The sequence below is a fragment of the Calidris pugnax genome, unplaced genomic scaffold (assembly GCF_001431845.1).
Source record: "Calidris pugnax isolate Ruff unplaced genomic scaffold, ASM143184v1 scaffold364, whole genome shotgun sequence".
Lineage (NCBI taxonomy): Eukaryota > Metazoa > Chordata > Aves > Charadriiformes > Scolopacidae > Calidris > Calidris pugnax.
The window spans coordinates 128,001-147,380 of record NW_015091109.1 but is presented as its reverse complement, the minus strand read 5'-3'; the positions used below and the strand labels follow the sequence as shown (position 1 = coordinate 147,380).

At 39.9% G+C, this 19,380-nt stretch overlaps 1 protein-coding gene across 3 annotated transcripts; it reads right to left on the bottom strand.

Annotated features, from left to right (window-relative positions):
- Window positions 1-396: 396 nt before the first annotated feature.
- KIAA1143 (KIAA1143 ortholog) lies at window positions 397-19,242 on the bottom strand. Of its 3 annotated transcripts, XR_001413773.1 has the most exons (5): window positions 19,028-19,242; window positions 17,431-17,590; window positions 10,130-10,212; window positions 6,208-6,411; window positions 397-3,090 (listed from the first exon to the last, which is right to left on the bottom strand). XR_001413773.1 is itself a non-coding variant. In XM_014958048.1 (4 exons), the coding sequence occupies exons 1-4, from the start codon at window positions 19,133-19,135 to the stop codon at window positions 6,397-6,399; spliced, it is 366 nt and encodes a 121-aa protein (XP_014813534.1). In that variant the 5' UTR covers window positions 19,136-19,242; the 3' UTR covers window positions 5,935-6,396. The 3 variants fall into 3 exon arrangements, 2 of the variants coding, with proteins under 2 accessions (XP_014813534.1, XP_014813533.1); XM_014958048.1 differs by lacking the exon at window positions 397-3,090 and having other exon boundaries at window positions 5,935-6,411; XM_014958047.1 differs by lacking the exons at window positions 397-3,090; window positions 6,208-6,411 and having other exon boundaries at window positions 8,129-10,212; window positions 19,028-19,238.
- Window positions 19,243-19,380: the final 138 nt, after the last annotated feature.

Genomic DNA, 19,380 nt, shown 5'->3' with positions numbered 1-19,380 from the left:
TGTGGTATATGGGGAACTGCCAATATGGGAAAACAAGATCTTAAGAACCAGTATTGCCCAGGAAACACAACAGGAGCGGGATCCCTGTTGCAGTGTCCGAGTAACAAGGCTTACCTTCCTCTCCATCTCAGCACTAACCAAGCAGGCAGAAGGAATGAAACTGCATTTCAGGGTCAAGTCATCCCTTGCCACGGACTGTACCCACAGGGGAGAGAAAAATGAGTGTTTTGAGCAATGCAAAGCACAAAGTAGAAACAAGTGACGTGAGGGAAATCCATCCTCAGACAAAGGCCTGGACTGAGCCAGTGCATCTGAAGTGGAAACTTTGGGGGCATGTGGGTTCTGGAGCACACCACTTCACCCGCCTACACACACAGACACAGCAGAAGCTGGGAATACACACAAAGAATGTACAATACAGACAAGGAAGGCAGCCATGATCTGGATGATCCAGAATATCTGTGTCGTTTGTCCATCTATCTCCAAAACACATGAAAGGCAAGCCTGGAGTGAAACAGATGAGCAACCATGGCAAAAGCTACTCTTGACTCTCATCCAAGGCCCCCAGCAATGAACAGGAGTCCTCCTCTGTGGCAGACCTCATGCAATACCCACAGCTTCAGTGAATATGGTCAGTCTGTAACAAGGAAATGCCAAATATACACAGGGCAAAGGGTGTCTTACAGCACCCTGATGAGCATTTCACCATTATGAAAAACAACAGATAGCATCCTTCTCTGCTGGATGCAGTAAAACAATTTAACGGCCAAGTATCCAGTCATAATGTTACCAAATTTCATGGTATATGTTGAATTTTTTCAAGTCTCAGCTTCTGGAAGCATTCTGTGATTATGTGAAAAACACAGTTTTATTCTGGGTTTGTCTCTATTTTTACTTTAGTTTCTATTCTCCATGTAGCCGTAGAGAAAAGCTCTGCAACCATAAAACCTGAAGGGCCAAACTCAAACCAAATATGTAACACATACATACATATATATACGTGTGTCTCTCTATATATTATAACCCCACTTATAACTTCATGTATATATATTATAATTCCACTTGACATAGGATTGCAATACTGCAATCACCAATGGACAGGCATGACCTTTGGGGAAAAAAACACACAGAGTCACATCACTGAACGCTGAGGTACCAACAGTCACAAAAGTGACAGTGCCAAATTCTTGGCTGCTCGAAACTGGCATAGTTCCACGGAGTTGCATAAATCAGCAGCTGGGTCATGAACTAAAATCTGAAATCAGCAAAAATACAAAATTCTGGGAATGCAGACATTTCAGCTTGCTTCACACCCCTCATCTTTTGTTAAACTTCTTTTTTTTATTTTGGCATTTGCACAGAAAACACGCCAGTGTGTCTTTGACAGCGCTCTGAGGAAGAAAATTCAAGCTGCTCTGCCTGATATTAAAAGATGTGGCATTTGGTAATATTTGGACGCAATCCAATTGTTAAACTGCTGAACCGCAGTTTGTAACACAAGCACAGCTTGAAGGGAAAGCAGCAAAAGACAGATGAAAATGAAATTTATCAACAGGAATAAAAGAACATGTCAGCAGAAAGCAGCAGGAGGAATATCCAGTGTCTGAGAACAGAGAGGAGTGTACCAAGAGCCTTAACAGCGGTATTAGTGAATTAAACACAGCCATGTAATAAAGCTGAGCACCGGTGTCATGATGAACTGGAGTGGAAGAACAAGCTTTGGAGCAAGTGAGTGGAAGCAGAGCGTGTGGCCAAACTGGCTATGGCATGTGAAATGAGAGTGACCCCACCTGGCACATGTTAGATGAGAAAGACCAATGCCTGCTACTTAAATGACAAAATGGAAGTTGCAATATATAAGATTAATACACCTTAGAAGAAACAAATTCTTATGCTATTAAAAGATCCCAGTCTGGTCACAAAAGACAGTTGTGTGACCTCCAAGTGTTTAGCCTTTGAACAAGTCCAACTGTGTTGCATGCATTCAAGTGTTAGTAATTAAGGGTGGGATATCAACCTGAAGCTTTGAATTTTCCCAGATGTTGTCACTTTAAATCTGACTCTTGGCATTGCTATAGCATGTTTTTGCTTTTAAAAGGAATGATAAGGTCCTAGGAATATCACATCAGCCTTCCTAACGAGAGAACCATAGAAAATAGGGCTGGAAGGGACCTTATGAGGTCACCCAGTCCAGCCCTCTGCCCTAAGGCAGGATCAATTATACCCAAATCATTCCTGACAGATGTTTGTCTAACCTGTTCTTAAAAATGTCTGGCAATGAAGATCCCACAACCTCCCCGGGCAATCTGTTTCAGCACTTCACTACTGTTACAGCTAGAAAGCCTGTCCTAATGTCTTCCTTAAATCTCCTTTCCTGCAATTTAAAATCATTAGTTCTTTTTGTATTCCCAGCAGAGAACAATTTATTACTTTCCTCTTTGCAGCAAGCTTTACATATCTGAAGACTGGTTTCACATTCTTATTCCCTCCCCTGCATCTCCGTTCTCTAGATGTATAAACCCACTTCTTTCAATCTCTCCTCACAGGTCGTGTTTTCTAGACTCTGGATCAATAGCAGTACTTTCTGCTGGACTTTCCAATCGGTCTACGTTTTTCTTTTTTGAAGTATAGTGCACAAAAGTAGACACATTACTCCAGCTAAAGTCTGAAGCGGAGAATAAGTAGGGCAGGACTACTTCACATTTCTTCTCAGTGACACACTATTTATAGAGCCAAAATTGCATTGGCTTTCCTCACACCGAGGCCCGTCTTCAGTTTTTAATTCACAGCAGTCACAGACCCCTTCCTGCAGAATGACCACTGAGTCAGTCACTCCCATCACTTAAATATGTTGTTGACTATGGGATTCAGTGGCAAGATGTTTCACTTCTTGAATTTAAACCTGTTTGTCTCAGACTACCTTGTTCTAGTAGGTCTAGTAAGAAGCTTGTGTATCCATCGGTGTCATTTCATTGAGAGCAATAGAGTAATGTCAGAAAATAAATTAGCCCAAGATGCCCATCCAGCACAGAGGAATTCAGCAACTGTTCTTCCCATTAATACCATTGAGCATATTCAGTCCGCAATAACCTGAAACACAATGATTTCTTTTCAGAGAAGTTTAAAATACAGAAAATTAAATACCGAATATTATAGCTCAGAGGTATCCCGGTAGAAAGAAAGGTCTCCAACCTATCTGTGTCCTGATGGGCATAATGCCCAGTGAGGGGAGGGCTCTTTCAATCACCAGTAACACCCAAATTAGGATGATATGGGACCTGTATCTTATCATCTCCACCTTGGCTAGTTGTCCAGAAGGAAAGATCAAGCTCTAGTCATTTCTGTAATGGAAGGAATTATATTTGTCTTATTATATAATCTTGAAATGTGCTATGAGGAACCAGGTATTGTTCCTCTTTCTGCTTTACAGGCAGATCCTTCTCTCTAGCAGCTGGAGTAATTTGCAGATACAGCCTCAAGCACAGAAAGAGCAAAATTCCTCACAGTAATGGGGGCCTAAACAACAACCCCAAAAGACACCGTGGTAAGGGAGGGGTTGACTCTTCAAGTACCAAAGGGGTTTTCACCTGAAATAGAATTAAGAGTTACCCACCCACTGTTATAAGCACATTAGGAATTTAAATGAAATTTTAAAATTGCTCTGAATTTGACCTTCCTCTAATTTTGATTTTTACTAAGTATTTGAAACAATTTGGCATGATTAAAAATTAATAGTGGAATACTAAGTAGCTCAAAGGAACAAGTCTTCCAACTCCCATCAAACTCAAATGCATAATTCCTACAGGTGCCTTTGAAAACCCGTTTTGAATGTTGTTGTCCATTGGATAAACAGCGCAAACGTCACTGGCTTTCTACACAAACATGGTCTTGCCTGCAATAATTTATGAAAATCATAAAATTGATTTAAGCTCTTCTCAGTGCTCCATAAATTTTATGCAGCCCTTAAATCATAAAGCTGCTGCTGCTGCAGCACTGATCAGAACAATGCTTAATCTCTTCTCTCAAGATAGCTGGCACGTCAGAGGAGACAAGAAGAGACTCGGGCAGCTGAATTGTTTGTTTCAATTTAACAGGGCAGAATAAAACAGCCTAGATGCCAGGGCTGTAGTCCCACTGAGACCGTGGTGCATCAAGCCTTTATTGCCAAAATAGATGTTCTAACCTTCCCCTGCCTCGCCTTGGTTTTAAACCAGAAAATAACTTTCATTCATTTCACAAGGACACTTTCTTTGCCCGCATCATCAGATTCGTGATACTTGAGATGTTCCCCATCTAATTTATAATCGGCGTGTTCCTGTTCTCAGATACATGACAACAAAATGCTGCATCTGCCCAATTACACATTGGTGCGAAAAAGCTCTGCAAACGTGACTACATCCTAATCAGACAGTCTCCCTCCCAGCCCAAAGCTGTACCAAACAAGTATAGGCTTTTTGCTTTCACTAAAATTAGAATTTTTAGGAGTGTTTGATTTTTTTCTTTATCTCTACCTTCTTTGGCAAAGAATAAAAACATCATTTTTGGCACTGAATCTAACACAAGGTGAAATTAAAGTCCTAATACAGAGAAACTATGTTTGAATGGGCTCCTTTACTCTTAAAATTGGCCTGGTCACATACTAAAACTGCAGACTGATTGGGCTTTATTGAGATTTTGTTCTGTGCTAGCTAACTCAGATTAAGAGTATCTTTGTTTTTCTGGGGAAGTCTCATCTGGAGTAGCCCAGTTTTCAAAGGCAAAGTGCTCAGGACATCATTAGAATTCTCTACCTTCTTTGGCAAAGAATAAAAACATCATTTTTGGCACTGAATCTAACACAAGGTGAAATTAAAGTCCTAATACAGAGAAACTATGTTTGAATGGGCTCCTTTACTCTTAAAATTGGCCTGGTCACATATTAAAACTACAGACTGATTGGGCTTTACTGAGATTTTGTTCTGCGCTAGCTAACTCAGATTAAGAGCATCCTTGTTTTTCTGGGGAAGTCTCATCTGGAGTAGCCCAGTTTTCAAAGGCAAAGTGCTCAGGACATCATTAGAATCACTCTTTTCGGTGTTTTATCCTGGAGATGCAAAGTCAGCAGCTGCTATAGTCTTTTTCTTAGCACTGACACTTTTCAGCTCTTTCCACTCTCCAGGTAACATTTCCTAGTCTGTCTTTCAGACAGTCGTCATTTTTAAGGGACGTATTTTCAGCCTTTCTCTAGTCACGCTTTTCTCCCACGTAACCCTGTGAGTTTCCTTCTTCTCCGTACGCTGTGTTTTTGCTCAGAGGTATACAACCATCTGTGCCTCTAATACCACGTTCTTAAATAGCCTCCAGGCAGATCTCTATGTTTTTTAAGTACCTCTCTTTGCCCTTCAGCCTGCTGTTAACCATTTTCCTCATAGTTTTATAATCTGCCCTTTTAAAGTTCGTTGTTACTGTGTTGTCCCTAAGGGAACAACTCTTTCATGATATCAAAACTAAAAGTGTGCAGTGATCACCGTTACCCCACGGAGGCTCGACAACACCTTCCTCTAATAACTTCTGCCTCTTACAAGGCAGCTCCCTCTTGCCCATGGCCCTAACCGATCAGGCGTTGCACTGAGGGCTGCCACAGGAGTCAAGGAAAAGGAATCGTTTGCCATATGGATTGGAATGGCACCAAAGACACTTTACATCTCCTGACAGAGGTAGAACTGCTTTTGCCAGCTGTTGCTCTACCGCCAAGAAAGAAATAAGAAGTGATAACGGGGGAAACACTGTAGAATTCAGTCTTGTGTAGTTTTCCTGACTGGTCCCATCCATTTTCCCCCAAGAGGAAGTTACTTCCCAGGGGCTGGCTCTGAGATTTTATAGGTTCTCCAAATCTTGAGGAAGTCTACAGGAGGTTGCAATCACTTATATAAAACCCTGTGGTTTCTGCCCCCTAGTTTTAATGGCTTTCCTTGTGACTGCTGCCTCGGGAATGCTCGCAACTAAGCGGGGTGGAAGGGGAGGTCTACAACATGAAAAATGCCTTTGCAGAGAGATCTGCTCTAGGAATGGGAATAAAGGGATGATACCGAAGAGGCAGTTGATACAGCAGCCTTTCTGTTTGCTGAATGCACAAAGGATTGATTCATGGCATCTTGCCACGGGAGAGGGCTATAGGTTATTAACCAACTTCAATGGGCAAACACTTGCTGAGACTGCATCTCATACCTCCTGTGCTGTACCAAAGGTAATGACTCATCTTCAGGCACGCCTCGTGTCCTTGAGAATGCAATTGGCTCCAGGCAGCCAAGTGAAGCATTATTTAGTTAATACACTCCAGCGCAAGGGAAACAATCAGCTGAAGCGATGACACTGCTACTTCCTGCTTCATTATCAATCTGCAGCTTCCTAACAGGATTATGTACTGAAGCACTGCAAAAAAAAAAAAAAAAGACAGACATTAAGTCCCGTGATGGAACTTGAAAAAATATGGAATTAAAACAGCTAAATATGGGCTTCTTGTGTTCAGTGTCTGCAAAACACAGCCTTTGATCCTCCAAATGATACTTCCTGGAAAAGTGCCGGAAACAAAATCTATCAGAACAGAATTCTGACTCATCCCTTCCTGCTTCGGCCAATGAAATGACCATTTGCAGTCAAACAAATTTGATTTTGAGAAAAATTAACCATATCAGACAGGCTAGAAATATAACCAAGAGTAAGAACTCCTGGACCCCGTGCCTACACGTGCGTTTTCTTGCTCATTCTGTCCCGTAATCTTCGCAATTTCTATCTCAATAAGGCAGCACTCTTGGTGATTCACCCATCATTTCGAGAAAGATCCTGTTTCTTCAGAAGGAAGAAAGGTGACAGAGCATCTTACCTTTCCTGATGACATCCACGCACCTTTGCAACATAAGCAGCCTCCACTACAAGCATCCGTTGCCGCAACGCTCCCACAGTTCACCAGGTTTGGTCTGGCTCACTGCTCAGCTAAGACGAGCCAGAACAAACAGCACCATCAAGAAATGTTTTGGAGTCTTAATGAATTGGGAAATGTCAAAGATTTTTTTTTTATTAATAAAAACTGTACAAGGTTCCCATATTAGGTAATAGGCCACAGCGACTTTCGCTTCTCTCACGCTGAGCAAGCTCCACAAGAAGAAAGCTACACAGACATTCCCCACTACAGGAGGGGAAAAGGAGAGAGGATGGGGGCTAGGAAGAGACAGAAAAAGCGAGGAAAATTGCCCATCCCAGTCCTGGCCCCATGTTCCATGTGCTCACTTTGGCTTCCCCTTTATTAGAAAGTTCTTGTGATTATTATTTTTCCATGACCCACTGCTTCAGGCAGGTGATTGCTTAAGACAGTTTCACGTTTCTTCCCTACAGGAAAAAGTAATTGTTCTCTTTAGTCACAGGTTTCATGGGGGGTTGATGGCGTGTGTAATTTTCCTGGTGTGTCACATTAAGAGCACTGAATTTTCACATGACTACTTGATGCTTTGGTGCATCACTCACACCTCTTAATAAATACATCCAATTAGTTATTGTTAGGGCAACTCAGAGTGAAATACAATGAATACAAAGGTCTCCTCCTGGTCAGAGCACTACAAATCAGTCAGAATAAAGGAAAGAAACTGGGCTTCCGTATCCACCTTTTTTTCCCCTGCTGTGTTGCCTGAAGAACAACATGCCTTTCATTATATCATTTCCACGTAAATCCAATTAATTTATTTGCATTCCAGACATCTGTCATTTGAAGTTGGAGGGCAAGAAGCATGATTAAGCAAAAGTACTGCACCCACTATTTTGAGGAAACCCTCTATTTACTGGATTTCAGTCTCACAAGTCTTTCACGAGAAGCAGCAAGTTTTGTTTAAATGAAATGACTAACTAGACTCAAACAAGACATCAATCTTATTTTGAACATGCCAAATCAGCTGCATATTTGGGAGGCCCTCTCTAATTTTAAGGTAAATCCAAATTCCCTCTGATCCTTGGCAAGCATTTATCTCTTGATAGCCATGTCTCCTAAACTGCCTCACAGCTAAAGTGAAGAGCTTTCAGGCTCTGCAAGAAAAATGTAAGAAAGTATATTTTTGTGCTGACGAACAGAACCAGAAAAGTTTAAGTAAGCAGTCAATGGTTAATTCATTCTTTCAGAGGAGTCTCAGCAAATCAGAGTATTTACTTAGTTGTTGAAATATGCTCAACTATCCCTTCAGTATACTCTAATGCTACAAGATTTCTCAGGAGGGTGTATATATATATATTTTTAATGGATTCAAACAAGTTCTAAGTATACAAAATAAATGGAAAGATTAATCTCTGGGAACCTTTGATTCTGTATTTCTTCCTCTTACATTTGATTTTCTTTTTATACATGCAGAATAACGAAAAATTATGTACTTACAGATGTAACATGTCCTCATGGAAATAACCAGGTTGTCACACTGCACCTCTCTGGCAGTTCTAATATCAGGCCAGTGCTACAAGATGACTTTAACATACATTTATAGGTCTGTTTTTAATTTTCTGAAAGGACAACAGATCTATTTATTTTCAAATCAGGGTAACATGCACTCACACAATTAGTGTGAAATAGTATGCAGATTTGCATGTGATACTGCAGGAAGTTGGTATATACAGGTAGTAGTGGTAAGAGGCTACATTATCAGGTGACAAAAAAATCCCATTTTATGCACTGAAATTCTCATTAAAATATCTTTGGACCACGTACAGAAAACATAATTTATTGTTTAATACCAGATTAACAAAGTAAAACCAGCTGTTTCACACAGCAACTTCAAATTTGCTCCTCAATGAAGCTTTACAGCCCAAATAATTCTGGATGTCCTGTCACGCAGCAGAACTGGTTTCATTGCCTTCTACCCTGTAATTCTGCAGCAGCCTCAGGTCTTGCTTAAATACAGTTACAGAACACACCATTCTTCCAAGTAATTTCAAAGTCACTAGTCCCATTTCCACCACCTTGTTCTCCCCAATTCCATCAGCTCTCAGTGTTATTTTCAATTTCAGCACATCCTGTTACAGAAAAGGTCACTTTCAGTGCTCTGTGAATGAGCAACTGAAAAATTTTAAAACTTTGTATCACAGCTATCACATTTCTTGACTTAAATTTCCTGTTTGCAATTTCCTACTTGAAGAAAACCAAAATAATGCTTTTCCACAGATTAAAGATTAAATACATTTTTTTAAGTAAACTGTTTGAGATCCCAAATAATTATAAGCACATATGTAACTTGAACAAATATACTTCAAAAAAAACCCACCATCAAAACACTGAGCCCATCAGTGTGATAACCAAAATGCGTGATCCCCAAGGGTTTAGGCATCTTTCTTTTAGATTTGTTGATACAATCAACTACAAAAATAAAATGTTTATATTTTGCTAGCACAATTCAAATGAATTTGATGCTTAGACTGCATTCACTAAAGATAGGATTAAGATTTTAGCAACTGCAGGCTGACTTACTGCAAGGGCTCTGCAAAGAGCTGATCTGCTAAACCACACATGCAAAACTTAGTGCAAAGTTTTGCCAAGCTATGAGACAGAAAACTTTAGTCTCTGTTCCACTGCAATGAAGTCTCTCACTTTTGAATGTCAAGTCAACATTAACAGGTAAAAAAGCCAGACAACTGTTAACTGAGTCCAATAAATAGAGAAGAAATATGTTTTTAGTAAAGGAGGACATTTTAAAAATCATTGATTGAAAATTTAGATAAGCTGGATACGTATAGGTATATTTTGCTAATCATTTGTGACCTCAAATAGCTTTTACATACATAGTTAAATTCTCTTTTTAAACTAAAGACATGAAATACTGTTCATACAGCTCCATCTGAACTGCAAACATTTAGCTCTTGCTACTTTTAGATTCCGTTTCTCTAGTTGGACTATAACAAAGTAAGAGGCAACTCAGATACACAGTTTGAAAACTTCTTACTCAGATCCCCAGAAGGGCAAGTAAAATATATATATAAAAAAATACAGCTCCTAATCATCATTTTCCTCATCATCAAATGAGAGGAGACTGCTATTTTTTACTTGCTTAGCCGTACTTTGAGAAGCAGTTTCTTCTCTCTTAGCTTTCTTTGCCTCTTTCATCTTCTTACTTGAACTTACATTGAAATCCAAAGACTTCTCTGAGGAACGTTTGGCTGGCTTCCTGAACATAATTTTCCCATCAGCAGGTTCTGGTTCGCCATCTATAACAAACACAGTAAAATCAGAACTCATCTGCACATGTTCACACACACATACAGACTTTCACTATCATCTTTTCTTCTTCCCCAGCCCCAAGATCAGCAAGACCTCCAATACAATGCAGCAATCATGAAAATGTATTTTTTGGCCACAAAGTCTGCTTTGATAAATGTCCTTCATGCACAAACATCTGCTCCATGGCAACCAGCCCTTGAAGACGGTTCTCCTGCAGTTAGTATTAGAAATGGGTTCTTACTAACCAAAGCTTTAACTTAGAAGAGACTGTGAGCTGCAGAGCTGTTACCATATGATCCAGCTGCATCCACTTATCAAAATGGACAGGACAACTTTATAGGATCCTCTAATTGTGCTTCACTATTTGTAAAATCCATGACAACAAATGCACTTATTGCAGAATTATGGTATCTCTTTAAAGAACAAAATGGCACTTATGCAAGACAAAGCTTTTCTTTTTCTTCCAATATACCCTGTCCCGCTGAGGCAGCTAAAATGATTACATGGCCATAAACCTGCCTTTTATTATCATGTAGGATGAAAGTTTTAGGGTTTCTTTGTATCTGCAAAATCACTGAACTATTCCAACTAATTCTGCTCCTCTGCATGTACTAGGGCAAATAACAGTTTTAAAAACAAGAGGAGTCCTTTCGGGATTATCATGCAGAGGACAAAAGCTACTGCACAAGTAACAGCACCAAGGAAGTATTTCTGGAAAAAAAGTGTAATTGTAAAATCATGAATCAGACAGAAAGGCTCATGCTTCAGTAGTTTGCAATTTGTATAAAGTATATGTGACAGGATGTTAGAGAACTGTAGGTTTTGTGCAAGGTATTGTTCCTAAAGTACTTTTGTGAAATCCATTATTCAACAGAAATTTCCTAACAATGTACATGTGTTTGACAAGATTATGTGCTATTTATTCATAACCAATAAATATCTTTTGCCTTTGGCCCAAATTCTTTCCTCAATTCATAAGCATTATGGCAGAAGAATAACATTTCAGTGTTACCATGCACAGCATTGGCTGACACACTCTTCAGTGCACACTCATTGAATCATTAAGGTTGGAAAGGACCCTTGGCATCATCGAGTCCAACCACCCACCCTACTCTACAAAGTTCTCTCCTACACCATATCCCCCAAAGCCACATCTAAACAACTCTTAAACACATCCAAGGATGGGTGACTCAACCACTTCCCTGGGTAGCCTCCAAACTCCAAACACCACAACTATTAAATCTGGTGCCTTAAGGGTTGTGTGATACCAATTAAGACCATCAACCTCATCAGGAACCCTTACTCATAATTCCTTAAGTTTCACAGACCCTTTTTAAGAAGAAACCTAGCTTAAAAAACCTAAGCAGCAATTCTGTCTGTGATTTGTGCAGAATGCAGGCTTCTGCAGTACTTTCTGGGAGAATACTACTCTGCAGAAAATAACTAACCAGGTTTGGGGAAAATATTTCAGTATTGGTGCATTAGAAAAGTGTTACAGTTACAAGGAATTACCAGCAATAACAAATGGTAGATATGAAAAGCATATTCGTAAATGGATCTCTTGTGAATTCTGCATGGAAACTTTCAGTGTTTAGATGCTCTAAATGGGATACAGAAGTTTCGGAAGTGCCTATGGTAAATTCTGGCAGAGAAATATAACTATTTCTGGAAACAAATCACAACCAATCAAAATGCACTATGTACCATTTTTCTCAGAAGTTGGATTAAAAATTCAAAATCTAAAGTGTTTTTTCACGTAACTGCCTCCATTTTGGGACTCTGAGGTTAAATATAAAGTAATTTCCCCTTACTAATCTTTGGTTAACTACATTGTTTATTTGGAAACCCTGATCTTCTAACTTAAACAAGATATGAGGCATATGATATAAGCCAAATTCTGCCAAAAAAAGCACCTATAAAAAAAATAACCACTTATAAGCAGACCCAACTGTCCATATACTTGAGCCAATCAGCACACAGACTACCTACAAGTGCCAGGATAGCTGTGGAAACAGGACTTCAATCAGCTACCACGTAAGTATGAGAAGCATCAAAAAAAAAATCTCATTGGACACTCTTTTAAAGAGCAATTACTACATTTTCTTAGAATAGTAAATTGAAAAATGAAACCTAACAAAAGCACATCCACAAAATAAATCAGATAAACAACTACGTACTCTTACTCCATGTAAAAGTGGAAGTAAAAGTTTTCAATTTTACCCCCAAGTCTCCTGCAGAAGTTTTCAATTTTACCCCCAAGTCTCCTGCTACCCACATTGTGAACTGCACAAAATCATTTCATCTTTCTGCCAGATGGAGAAACTGATAGGTATCTTTGCAATGTGAATTTAAGCTCTTAATAAGCAAAGTGTATAAACAGAAAAAGCTCAAAAACTCCACCAAAATGGCAACTAGCTTAGCTATGACCTCCAGGGCCTCATACTATTTGTGGATCCATTCTGCATCAAAGGAAAATATTTTAGCTCTTGGCCTGGTTAAACACTGTCAAAATTTCATTATATGCTCAAGGACATTCCTTTCAGCAGGAAGCCCAGGCCAGCTTCAGAGAGAGATGATGTGTTGGCAGTGCTTGACAAAGAATGAAGCAGATGAAGAAACACAGCGGGCCCAGCCTCACCTAAGCAGCTCCTGGAAAGAGGCAGAACAGGCAGATTACGCTTTTTGAAAGAATTTGATATAGCTGCTCAAGAAATTTGTGTTGATTTGTTAAGATTGTCTTTTCCAGCTGGTAAAAGCTTCACCTCCTCCTTACTAATTTTACCAGACCCTCACGTGTCAGCAGTCTTTTTTGTTTTCATCCGTGACCTCCAAAGCCTGACTTGTATTAAGCAATACAAGGAAGAGATTGAAGAAGTAATCTCAGCACTGGTTGTTTTTAAAACAGAGCCCTGAAAAAAAGACTGTATCAGTATTACAAATTAAGGAAAGCAGGATTTCTGATAAACACACTGCAACACAGAAAGTTAAACAACCAACATAAAACCATTACAGGAGACGGAATAAAATCCACTTCTGACGAGAGTCAATAAACTACAGTAGCAGTTGAAATTCTAACTGCTCTTAAGTCACTGCTGCTTTTACCTGGATCACAAACCTTATACACTGGTCAACTAAGAGGGGCACCATCAGATGTTCAGCTGAAAACTCACCTCACAAATGACATTAAGACATTCAGAAAATTTTTCGTCTCTTTTAATTGCAAGTTATATATTACAAGAGAAGTAGAAATGAGGGTCTTAAAAAGAAACACTGCTCTTCTGTTTACTGTATTTTTTTATTTAGTAATTTGTGTGGTTAGCATCACCATTTTTTAACAATGTCTGTCTGCATGAGTCAATGAAGCCAACAGCTGGAAACACCACCAAACTGGCAGGAACAACAGAAGGAGCAGTACAAGCAGTATTTCAAGATATATGCCTATTCAGTGATAAAGGTAGGAAGAAAAATTATAACATGGCAAATTTCTTATTGGTTTCTAAGGTTAGAAGTTCAGGTCAGCCATTCCAGAAGCTCCCTCTAGTGCTTTCTGGCCACCCATCTCTATGTGTGCCTTTGGAAGATAAAAAGGCTCAGATATTCAATCATTCATGAGGACACTTGGGAAAGTTTTTGTTACTTAAGTACTATAAAATTAGCTTCAATTTAGATTCCTGCTGTTGACATGATGAAGAGTAGTGTGAACTCTGTGATACGTATCCGATAAAATGGCTGCTTAGGCTAAAGAAAGAGCTTGGATAGTCAAGCCAGCATGGACTGTATTCTCCTTGCCTCTCCCCTCTCTTGCCCTCCTCCAACCCCAGCATATAGAACGTGACAAGAATAATATTAAAAGACTTGGAATGAGTTAAGGACTCCTTCTGCCAACCCTGGTCACCTGCACGTATCAGTGTCCCAGAGGCCAGGTGAACTAGAAAAGCAGTAGAAAAAGCAACTCCATAGACTATAATGAATGTTGGAATAAAGCACTTTGCAGTAATTGCCATTTTTTGTGCAAATTGAATTACTCACACGATCGTTTTTCTTTGTCTCTGAACCAACAGTAAAGATTCATAAAATGCTGCATAAGCCTGTAAGTTAGTCCTCCGTGGAGAAAAATATTTCAATATGGAAGGGCATCTTCTTATCCTAAATATTTAAGTTCCCTGTGACTACAGTTAAAAAGCTAATGTACAAGCCTCGCTAAATTTTGTTCTGCCTAAGGAGGCAGCCAAGTGCAACTGACATTAATCAGCTGTTTTTGCCAAATTAATGCAAAAGCATTACTGAAATGTTTCTGTAAAAAAAAAAAAGCTAGTCACAGGAACTGCTGGTGCCTGAATAATAAAAAAAAAAAAGTGTATCCGTGTCAAAATGGTTATAGAAGAAAATGAAGGGGAATGGATGTAAATGAGATACGAAAAATCCTAGAATAATATCCCAAATCAAAGGCTGAAGACAAGGGCCTTTAAATGAAGACAATCACTACAGATATAAAAGAGGAGGGAGCAGAATCTCAAAACTGAGTACTTTCCATGTTTTGAAAAACTGACAATTTCTGTTCACAACAGATTGATAGATCATAAGTAATGTGCTGCTAACTAAGTGCCTCAGCATTGACGCATGGTGGAAAGGGAGATTATCAGTTGGAAAAATTACTTCCCTGCTACATTTTCAGCTTTACAATTTCACAAATTATACAATTTGGAGCTATATGTTATGGTCTAGTACCTGTGAAATTAATTTCACTTCCAACTCTGGGAAAAAAAAAAAATCAAAGCAACAAGAAATGTAATCAAATCATGTAGTATCAAGCTTTCTTTGTACTTCCAATTTTCAGAATTGACAATTATCCAAAACAAGAAAAGAAATTAACACATTATTCAAAACTCTCTTTATTAAACTGCAAGTAACCAGCTGTCTCAATGCCCGTCTCTGACTAGAAATCAGAATTTAAATCTAGAGGTCAGACTGACAGTGCAAAGATGGACAAAGACTCAAAAAAAAAAAAGCCTTCAACAAGCTGTAGCAGATACCCACACCTTCATTAAAAATTTCACACCGGGTCCTGTCATAGCAGAGGAGTGTAGTAGTGCTTACCCTGTTTATTCCCATAAGCCAAGAAAAGGAAAAGGAGGCCAAGACCTCATATTAACAGTAAAGGCAGATGAACGAATAATAACACAATAGCGTAGAACAGAGGGCAGCAGTCCCCAGAGCACAGTGATTCAACACTCCTGCTACCTACTACTGTGGGGTTTCTACCTCCAAATGCAAGTTACTGCTGAAGGGCTGAAGGGGTAATAAGCAGAGGTGCCACAGTTCCACAGGGACTCAATATTACCGTCCTCACTACATACAATTATGTCTTCGGAATGTCTTTTTCCACCAAAGAAGTTCAGTCACTCTCTTCAAATACACTTCCATTTCATACTGTGTATTCAACTTAGTAGCTCTTTTGGACTTTTTTCACAGCATGGACTCCACCTCAATAGATTCTTATGGACAACGACTTCTTTTTGCCCAGCCTTACAAAATAATTTTTCCTCCTACTGTGATCATTCAAAATTCAAGTTGCTTACATGAAAAGGAAACCAATGCTTAGAAAGAATCATGCCATTTCTTTCCAACAGGCTGAAACTTCTCCCAGTACTAGGAGGGTGATACCACTTTTGAAAAGAAATCATGTGACATCTTTACAAAGAGCAACACCAATACATTCAACAATAAGAGATCAGGAAGTAAGCCTGAAGCTGGACAAATTTTCTCAGAGAAGTTCAAATTATATAAACACAGCCCTCAGCCCACTGGCTGGTTACACCTTACATACACATATCTACCTGCAGAAACAAATCAGACATAGTTTTATTTAATTTCAAGCTAACCTACGTTATAAAAATTAAGAGTTTTTCATCAATCTGCTTTTCAAAAATGCAAGATTCTCAACATATTTTCTCCTAGTTACTTGACTTCTTACTTGTTACTTGACTTCTCCATTGATACCCTTTTGCTTTTAACACATACTTCTATATAGGGACAAGAGAAATGCGAATTGTCAAATTCAAATGGCAGAAAAAGACAAAAGCTAAGGATCTCCCACTGATAGCTGTATGCTAGCCTCTCAATCTGCTCTGAACTTTATGTACAGCCACTGTAAATAGCCACAGTGGCTGAATAAAAAGTCCACAGCTTCTATGAATCACCTTTCCATTTTATACTTGTGAGGTTCCAGTTCTATATTCTTAATTGTCAAGACATTTCCACTAGAGACTGCAATACCTACCTTTAATCTGTCTTCTGTCAACAAAAAAACCCCCAGAAATAAAGCTACACTTCATCACACCTTGTGTAATGATGGAAATTTTTGGACACTCAAAGCATTTTTGTCAGCCATCATATCTGCATGATGAATACTGACAAAAATTCTTAACATAACTATATTAATAAGCTATAGTTTCACCTTTTCATTGTCTAACTGCAGCAACCTCTCCCACACTACTTCCATCTTTCCATTCTTGAAAAGCCTGTTAAATAATTAAGATAAAGGTTTGTAACTCTTTGTAGCACAGAAAATTTTTTTCTATATTTTGCTGTTCGTTGGCACTATTGTATCACATGTTATTTTCAACTAATCAATTTAGCTTTGCTTAACATGTTTGCAAGTCACAACACATCCTGGGATGATTTTAAGTAATAACATGGACCAGTCATTAGGGGAACACCTTACTGAACTTACACACCTGCCATTTTTTCTACTGAAGCACTAACCTGAGTTTCCTCCATCTGCCCAGCCACTCTTTTTCACAAACTCATGCAATTACCTTTAAGACATCTACTCCACTGTCAAATTTGGCTGAACTAATTAATGAGTTCTGAAATTATCACAGGTGATGTTAAAAGACTGTGTACTAGGACAATGACACACGAAAACAAAACAAACAAACGAGATTTAAGGTGGTATTTGGAGGTAGGATGGTGGACAACAAAGCAGCAAAGAACTGCAACACTATAAAATGCCAGACAGCTTGCGTATGTACTCAACCATTTCAGATTAGGAATCACAGGTCTAACTTATGTAGCTAAAAAATTCAAAACAAGTAATCAAAGGTAGTATTAAATGCTGGAAAACTGAACAAACATCAGGCTCCCTTTTATGAGTTATCTCTCTTTGACTATACAAAGCAAAAAATTAATACTTTGAAATTCACCTGATTCATTTGTCTTTAAGGCCTCTTTAATCTGCTGTTTAATTTTCATTGCTTCTTCAGCAGTCAAGTCCCCTTTTTTCAATGTTACCACTTGAGGCTGCTCATCTTCCTTGTCACTGCCGTTCTCACTATCATCATCTGCAAGTGGAAGCTGCTCTCTCTAGATGGGAGAGAAATAAAAGCAATTTTAATGACCACATTAAATCACAACAGCTGAGGGTTGTTTGGTACTCTTTGGTTTCTTTTGCAATAAGGCTAGTGAGGAGACCTGGCACAGCTGTCAGTGCCTGGCCCTGCAACGAGCTTTGTCCAAATGGCACTCAGGAAAAAACAGTATGGGCTCTTTCAATTAAAGACCAAAACAGTAGGAACTTGGAAGGCAAGAATTTCATTTGTTCTGTTCATTATCTTTGTTGTACAAGCACTGCTTGCCATGCAACACTTAAGAAAATCTTAAATGCGTGGGTCTAAATTTGAGTTTTCAATGCTGTACTCTGAACAGGGAGCTTATGGTGGCTTTTTTATTAAATCTGCCAAACCAAATCATTGCAAACATTATTAACACAAGGAAGATGATGTTTGTGTTTCCACTCTCTCAAACTTGTGCTCCGAGACAGAAGAATCATTTGCAAGAAGATTTTTATATAAAAGTAAACTTGCTGGCAAGGAAACACTGGTGCAACACCATGAAGTGTGGCAACATTACAGGAACTGGAAACTTCATCTTCTAATGGATAAATATAGATAGTTGTACAGTAATCCACTGAAGTTACTAAGAGATAGACAAAAGGCAATCTTCCTTAGGAAGTGAAACAGTTTGTACTACATGAGTACTTTTATCTCAAATTCCAGCTTGTTACAAATAACAGACCTTTTTCTTAAGGCATCCTGTAAAACCTAATAGTTAGCAGAAAATACATGCAAAAGCACACTGGAAACATCGAAAATAAGAGAATGCCCTCAGAAAAGGCTGCCTTTTAACAAGCTGGCTCAAAGCCCAATGCCCCTGCCACCACACCAGAGTTCGTGTCTGCTGACATGTTGTTAAGATGGTGGTATCCCCTTTCCAATGTATTTTTTTATACTCTTAAAACGCTTTTTTTTTTTTTAAATCTCTGCCAGGGCAGAAGTTAAAGAAATTAAACTTGTGACATCATCACCGTTTCCCCCGTTGCCCCTCCCAGCACTGGCTGCTCTGCAAAGGGCACCACATTCACCACAGCTATTAAAAACAGCAACGGGGAGGGGCACTGGGTTGTTGGTGTTGTCGTCGTCATTTTGAATCCTTGACACAGAGGCAAAAACAAGCTACAAAGGCAATTTCAGTTAATTTTAAGCCAGTAACTACTGTTACCCCTCACCCCGACGGGGGCAAAGCCTGGAAAGGCCGCTTCCCCATCGCCTGCGACGGGGCCCTCATTTTAGGCCCTAAGGAGATGGTGGGGGGGGGACTGTGGCGGCTCCGTGAAGCGGCCACTGCCCCTTCCCACCCCCGGCGAGGGGCTGGCGGCGGTGGGAAGGGAAGCAGGGCCCCGACACAAGCCCACAGGGAGGGAAGGAAACACAGAGGGGAGTAGGGGAAGGCCAGGCCGTTTACCTTGGTTTCCACCGTGGGCCCCTCCCGATACCCGACCTGCCGCTTGAAGCGGCTGAGGAAGGCGGGCTCGGCCGGCCGCACGTAGGAGACCTGGTTCCTTTTGCTCATGGCCGCTGCCCGCCACCGAGCCGCGCTGCCGGTACCGCCTCAGCCTCCCCCCGCCCGCTTCCGGGCCCCGGCGGAGGACGGCAGCCCGAGTGGGACACAAACAAAAGGCCTCCTCCCTTCCGTTCCTCCTCCCGTCACGTGAAGGAGGCGAAGACCCCTCTGGCCAATGGCAGGAAAAAGGCCGGAGTAGGGGAAGGAGGACATAAGAACAAAATGGCCGCCCCCGTGCTGGCTTCCCGGAGGGG